This window comes from Coffea eugenioides, chromosome 3 (genome assembly GCF_003713205.1).
Source record: "Coffea eugenioides isolate CCC68of chromosome 3, Ceug_1.0, whole genome shotgun sequence".
NCBI classification, from domain to species: domain Eukaryota; kingdom Viridiplantae; phylum Streptophyta; class Magnoliopsida; order Gentianales; family Rubiaceae; genus Coffea; species Coffea eugenioides.
Window position 1 is genome coordinate 17463576 of NC_040037.1, and position 6926 is coordinate 17470501.

At 36.1% G+C, this 6926-nt stretch overlaps 2 protein-coding genes across 2 annotated transcripts in view; both read left to right on the forward strand.

Annotated features, from left to right (window-relative positions):
• The window catches only part of LOC113765224 (MDIS1-interacting receptor like kinase 2-like), a 65601-nt gene extending 62698 nt beyond the window's left edge, over positions 1-2903 (forward strand). Inside the window, exons 3-4 of the mRNA XM_027309322.1 lie at positions 2279-2552; positions 2697-2903. Coding sequence (XP_027165123.1) covers positions 2279-2552; positions 2697-2715 — 293 coding nt within the window. The 3' untranslated portion in view covers positions 2716-2903. The remainder of the gene's footprint in view (positions 1-2278; positions 2553-2696) is intronic.
• A 2831-nt stretch (positions 2904-5734) lies between these two features.
• Positions 5735-6686, forward strand: LOC113766211 (UDP-glycosyltransferase 92A1-like). The gene is made up of 3 exons (XM_027310423.1): positions 5735-5911; positions 6085-6323; positions 6464-6686. The coding sequence occupies exons 1-3, from the start codon at positions 5735-5737 to the stop codon at positions 6684-6686; spliced, it is 639 nt and encodes a 212-aa protein (XP_027166224.1).
• Positions 6687-6926: the final 240 nt, after the last annotated feature.

The following is a 6926-nucleotide window of genomic DNA, read 5'->3' on the forward strand; positions in this document are numbered from 1 at the left end:
GAGAAACTTGACTCATTTAGGTTTTGCAAGTAATCAACTTTCAGGTCCCATTCCCATGGTGATGGGGAATCTGATCTCACTTCAGTTTCTTCACCTGGAGCAAAATAATCTCACCGATGCAATCCCAAAGTCAATAGGCAATTTGACCAATTTGATTGAATTGTATCTTTATGAAAATCAATTTTCGAGTTCAATTTCCAAAGAAATTGGTGATTTAAAATTTCTTACCGATATGGAATTAGGTGAGAACCAACTCAACGGTTCCATTCCTAGTTCAATTGGTAACTTGAGTAACTTGGAAGCATTTGAACTCTACAACAATCAATTTTTTGGTTCAATTCCAGCTACTTTTGGTAACCTCAATAGGCTGGTGAATTTAGATCTCTCTTCCAATCAACTTTCAGGTTCAATTCCTGTTTCAATTGGAAACTTCAGCAATTTAAGAATACTGTTTCTTCGAGAAAACCAATTTTCTGGTACCATTCCACAAGAGCTTGGAAACCTGAATGAGTTGGTCGTATTGGAATTGGATCATAATCAGTTCTTTGGTCCATTGCCAAAACTACTATGTCAAAGTGGAATGCTCCAAAACATTACAGTATCCGGGAACATGCTTACAGGCCCAATCCCAAGAAGTTTGAAAAACTGCTCAAGCTTACTTAGGGCCCGTTTTGACGGTAACCGTTTCCAAGGAAACTTGTTAGAGATGTTTGGAATCTATCCATTCCTGGATTTCATAGATCTCAGCAACAACGAATTCTATGGAGAACTCTCTAGAAACTGGGGTAAATGCAAACTTTTGAAAACCCTACAGGTTGCAGAGAACAACATCACAGGTGGTATACCTCCAGAAATTGGAAATTTAACTCAACTACATGCACTTGATCTTTCTTCAAATTATTTATCAGGGGAGATACCAAAGGCAGTTGGGAAGTTAGCTTCTATGCTTAAACTAGATTTACATCACAACCAACTTGCTGGTGGTATACCTCAGGAATTCGGAGTGTTAATGGAATTTCTAGACCTGTCCACAAACTCCTTGAGTGGAGCTCTACCTGAAAATTTGGGTGATATGAAGCACTTGTTTCACATGAACCTGAGCAACAACATTTTAAGTCAAAGGATTCCATTGCAGATTGGGGAGTTAACCCAACTTTCTGAACTGGATTTGAGTCAAAATTTCCTCACAGGAGAGATACCATCTGAGTTTCAAAATTTGCAGAGTTTGTGGACATTGGATCTCTCCCAGAATAACCTCTCTGGTTTGATCCCAAAGGCTTTGGCAGAAATGCCTGGTTTATTGCACATTAATCTTTCTTTTAATAATTTGGAGGGTCCAATTCCGAGTGGTAGAGCCTTTGTGAATCTAACCTTAGAAGAAGTAAAGGGAAATAAAGGTTTGTGTGGCAATATTACAGGGTTACGAGCCTGTGAAAGTTCCCGGTTGATTAAAAAGCATGCCAAGGATAAAAGGAAGGAATTTGTTCTCATAATTGTGTTACCTCTTCTGGGATCATTCATACTTCTTGGTTATTGTTCGGTGCTCTCAGATTGAATATCGGAGAAAAAGAAATTCGAGTGGAAGATATGGAGGTGAAAAGGGCAGTTTATTTGCCATATGTTATGATATGATAGGAAATCGTAAGATACACACAAGAGTTCAGTGAAATATTTTGCATTGGGAAAGGAGGTGTGGAAGTGTTACAAGCACAGCTTCCATCAGGCGAGGTAGTAGCTGTAAAAAGACCTCACGACGTGCCTAATGTGGCAAAGGATAAAAGTTTCTTGAATGAGATCAGGGCCTTGACAGAAATCAAGCATCGGAACATTGTGAAACTCTTTGGCTTCTGCTCAAATGCTCAGCATTCAATTTTGGTTTATGAGTACCTCGAAAGGGGAAGCTTGGCCAAAATCTTGAGCATAGAAGAAGAAGCTAAGGAACTAGACTGGCTAAAGAGGTTGAAAATCATCAAAGGCGTCGCTCATGCTTTATCTTATATGCATCATGATTGTTCACCACCAATTGTACACCGAGACATATCAAGCAACAACATTTTGCTTGATCCAGAATGCGAGGCTCATGTTTCAGATTTTGGCACTTCCAAGTTTCTCAGAAGAAACTCATCTAACTGGAGCTCTCTCGCTGGCACCTATGGATATGTTGCACCAGGTAATTATAAAGGTTTTACTTTTCTTTTCCTTTCATTAATTTGTTAACTGGTAAATCCAAGAATGATCACATGTTATGACAACATAATTTTCCAAATTTGTCTTGTAGAATTTGCCTACACAATGAAAGTTAACGAAAAGTGTGACGTTTATAGCTTTGGGGTGCTAACAATGGAAGTAATCAAAGGAAAGCATCCTGGTGACTTGATTGCTCATCTAATGTCTTCAAAGCCTGAAAAGATAGAACTGAGAGACTTGCTAGACCAAAGACTTCTATATCCCAATCAAGAAATTGAAAAGATTCTGATATCCGTTCTCAAACTAGCAAGAGAATGTCTACATGTTGATCCTCAATGTAGGCCAACAATGCTCTTTATTTCCAGGTTGATATCAACTCGTGAACCATCAAAGTAACTTCTTTGTGATTAACCGTGGCAATATGAGTCTCTTTTCCATTTATTTTCTTGTTAAATTAATAGATGAATCAGACATGTAGAACTTGGATGATGTTTTTGGTTTTTTTGCAGGTATCTTGTCTCCTATTAAATGCAGACCGCAGTGCCTCACTGTTTTTACCCCTAAATAGCACAATCAGGCATAAGCAGAAGATGATATGATGTAGAGTATGTATTCTATGTAAAAATAAACTCCGCATAGCTAATAGAGTTTATGGAATTGAAACCCGAACTAGTACAGGGGGAAAATCAAGATATTGGAAATGTATCGTAATTTTATCATCCTCAAAGTAATAATAATATGACATTGTTTTCGGTCTGAATAGTCTTTGATCTGCTTTTTATTATCTCCTTGTAAATCAAAGTTCATATTTTAACTAGTCCATAACTATTTCTTGAATGCTGTTGTTGATGAAAAGAATGTATTTAAGAGGGCCATTTTTTGAATGCAGATGTTGACGAAAACAATGTATTTGAGACGGCAAATATATATATCCCCCAAATTTCATCACCAATTATGTCTGTTGATGTAAAAAGAACTAAAAGGAGAGTCAAACTAGTCGATATTCAAATCGAGTTTGATTTGATAAGAGTTGTTCAACTTGATTCACTAACTAGTCAAATCAATCTTGAAAAACATTTTATATTTGATAATTTTTAAATTTCATAAAAAGCTCGTTCAATCTCGATTCGACAAATAAACAAATCAATTTTGAACAAAATTTCAAACTTATTAAAATAATCAAACAATCTTGAACAATAGAATATTTGACTTGATTAGATTCGTTTACATCCCTAAACATATACGCCCAAGCATAAGCATCACTTCTTAAGCATGAGCAAAGCCATTGCAGGCTTATAGGTGCATAATAATGACTGAATGCACTTGCTTTTATACAAAATGTTGACTGTCCAATTGATCTAAATCAAATTAATCAAACATTTTTGGCCAAATTAATTAATTAAATGGTTCATCAATCCTTTTTCTTTTTAGTCAGAGGAAGGCCGAAGTCGAAATTATAAAACTACTTAATCCATTGTGAGTTGCACCCATCTCATTAGATGACAAGAATGACTTAACACTGAGTTGCAAATTAAGACTGATGTTTAAAAAAAAAAAAAAAAAAAAAAGCACAAGAATCGTATTCCCTCTAAAATTGCAATGATTTGCACTCCTGAATTTCGTCTTAAGAGAACTCGAACTTTCTATATGAGATTAGGAGGTAAAGGATCCTCTGTTACACAAGTCTCTGTCATACCCCTACTACATTTACAATATTTCGTGTATCTTTTTACTGGATTAGTGTATACTAGAGGTGTCAAAATGGGTGATTTTGGTTGAATAAAATGGATAATGGGTACAAGTGAGTCAACCCATTTATACCCATTTAATTAGATGAGTACAAATGAGTATATCAAAAAATAAATTGGATAACTGAATTACCCATTTATAATCCATTTATTTTAACTTTTTGTAAACTCATTTCAATTCATTTTTGCAAACTAAGTTACCAATTTTATACCTCTCTTTGTACCCATCATTAGTTTTAAATATTTATTTATAATGCTCAATAAGCCTAATTACCAATTTTTTTCTATTTATACTCTATGTCACAAAATTACATATTATTTAATAATTGAATAATAAGAATATAAAAATTTGAACTAAGTACTATAAAAGTTAATATAAAAACTTAATTCAAAAATTTTGAACCCCTAACATTTTATTCATATATAAATTTAAATTTTCATTTTAGAAAGATAAGAAAAGAGGTTAAAACCTATCATAAATTGGTAATGCTAAAAACTGAGCAAGTTAACAAACTAAGAGAAAATAAAATAATAAGATAAAACTAACAAATAATAGTAATAATAATGAAACAAAAGTAGTTAACATCATGACAAAATGAAAATTTTAAAAAAAAAATGGGTGTGGGAAGAGAATTCGAAATGGGTTAATTGGGTTTGATGGGTTATCCAATAATACCCATTTATTAAATGGATATTATTGGGTAACTCATTTATACTTATATACAAAAATTTAAAATACTCATACACATCTATTCATGGGCGGATATGGATAAATTTAGTTAAGTGGGTTGATTTACCACCTACAGTGTATACCAAGTCTCAACACCAAGCAGTGCTTTGTTGGTATATGCCTTGCAATTTTTTGAAGTCATTAACTTCATGTCTCGTAAGCTGATTTAACTGAAAAGGTCCCTGAGTTAGAAAATCCCCATCAAAGCAAATCTTCACTATTACAATCTTCAACAATGACAAGAAGTAAATCATTCGGCAAAACCTGTTGGAGCACCGGCCATTTGCAGTCCTTTAGTGTATATTACTCCCTAACTCTATACCTCAATTGCTTAAGACGGAATTGAAAAGATTCAATTGCCGTATCAAGAATCACCCCGTCTAGCCAAAATTGAATTCTTTGTGCATAAGAAAATCTGAGCAGCTTCTGATGCTGCTTGATATGTAGGAGCAACTAGATGAGTTCTGATTTGGGGAGACGACAATACTTTGCATGAAGGACCTTTTTCCAAGGCGAGTCGTCCATAGTGAGCAAATTTCATCTCGCTTTTGAAAGAGTTGCTTCAATTATAGTTACCAGAATGCGAACGCCCCATACTCCTCGATCCTTAGGTTGGCAAACAGTTTATCCAACCGGTTAATTGAACTAGAAACATTACTGGGTCAAGGTCACTGATTCAATAGTAAAGCTAACGGTTGTCAAGTCAATGTTGATGCTTAAAACCACAAATATGCCATGAATAATTAATATGTTATTTTCACCACTCAAATCACAAAAATGAATCCTATGAATAAAGCATCTAATTGGTGAGACAATTGTTGACTACGCTGTTTGAGCTTGCAAATCTTCTTCCTTGCTTTTCACACACACAATCACACCACAAGCAGTTAAGATCTAAAAGGCATCAAACTTTCTTATCCTGAAAATACAGGGAAGATACCTGGCTTGAAGGAATATATAGTGATGCTGCCATTCATGGCTCATGGATATCTAATCCCTTTCCTAGCTTTAGCAAAGAAAATTCAACAAAGAACTGGCTCTACCATCACCCTTGTTAACACCCCTCTTAATGTCAAGTAGTGCCCATGGAAGTGCTGCCTATGTTTCAATATGGCAGAACCTCCGTCATCGTTCCTCTGGCAAAGTTGAGTTCAGTGTTCCAGGTTTTCCTGATTCATGCCGGTTCCATATGACCCATCTGCATAGATATCTGCAAGCTGTAGAGGGGACTGATGAATGGTCAAAAGTATTTTCAGCCACATATAACAAATTCTTTGAGATCTCTTGGATTGTTAAGCAATACAGTGGAGGAAATTGAGCCTTTTGGCTTGGCTGCGCTGAGGAAGGACATAAAGCTCCCTGTTTGGTGCATTGGACTTATTCTTCCACCACAGATGCTTCAACAAGATTCTTCTTCAGAATCCAAAATCATCTGTCAGCAGCACAGCGGCAGAGAACCAGGATTGCCTAATGAACAATGCCTGGAATGGCTGGAATTCTGAGTGTTCTGTTCTTACATCTCATTCAGTTCCCAGAACTGTTAGTCCTCCTCAGATGATGGCATTAGCTATGGGGTTAGAAGACTCTGGGAAACTATTCATTTGGGCCATAAGGACTCCCTTTGGTTTTGATCCTAAAGGTGAATTCAAGGCTGACTGGTACGGCCGCAAGGTTTTGAAGAAAGAATGGCACAAACAAATCAAGGATTGTTGATGCATAAATTGGCACCCCAATTGGAGATTCTTTGTCACAAGTCAACAGGAGCATTTTTTAGTCATTGTGGATGGAATTCAATCAGGGAAAGCTTGAGCCATGGTGTGCCCATTATTGGTTGGCCACTTGCAGCTGAACAAGGGTACAATTCAAAGATGATCATGGAGGAGATGGGAGTTGGTATTGAGTTAACTGGGGGATTACAGAGCCATCTACAGAAGGAGGATGTGGAGATGGTAATAAATACTTTAATGGAGAAAGGAGGAAATGGAGAGGAAATGAAAAGAAAGGCACTTGAGATAAGATAGTTGATAAGGGCTGTTGTAAGGGAAGAGGAAGGACACAAGGGATCTTCTTTTCAAGCTATAGATGATTTCATCACTGCAGTTTTAGCCAAGCGAAAACTCTTCTTAACAGAGTCTGAATGAAGTTTTGTTGAAGAATAATCTTCTACTAAGCTAAAGTTGTCCTTCTATCAGTAAGCTTCTCCTTTGGCAACCGGGACAATTGGGTTTTATATTTAAGTCCCCTCCATTTTCATCTGAAAT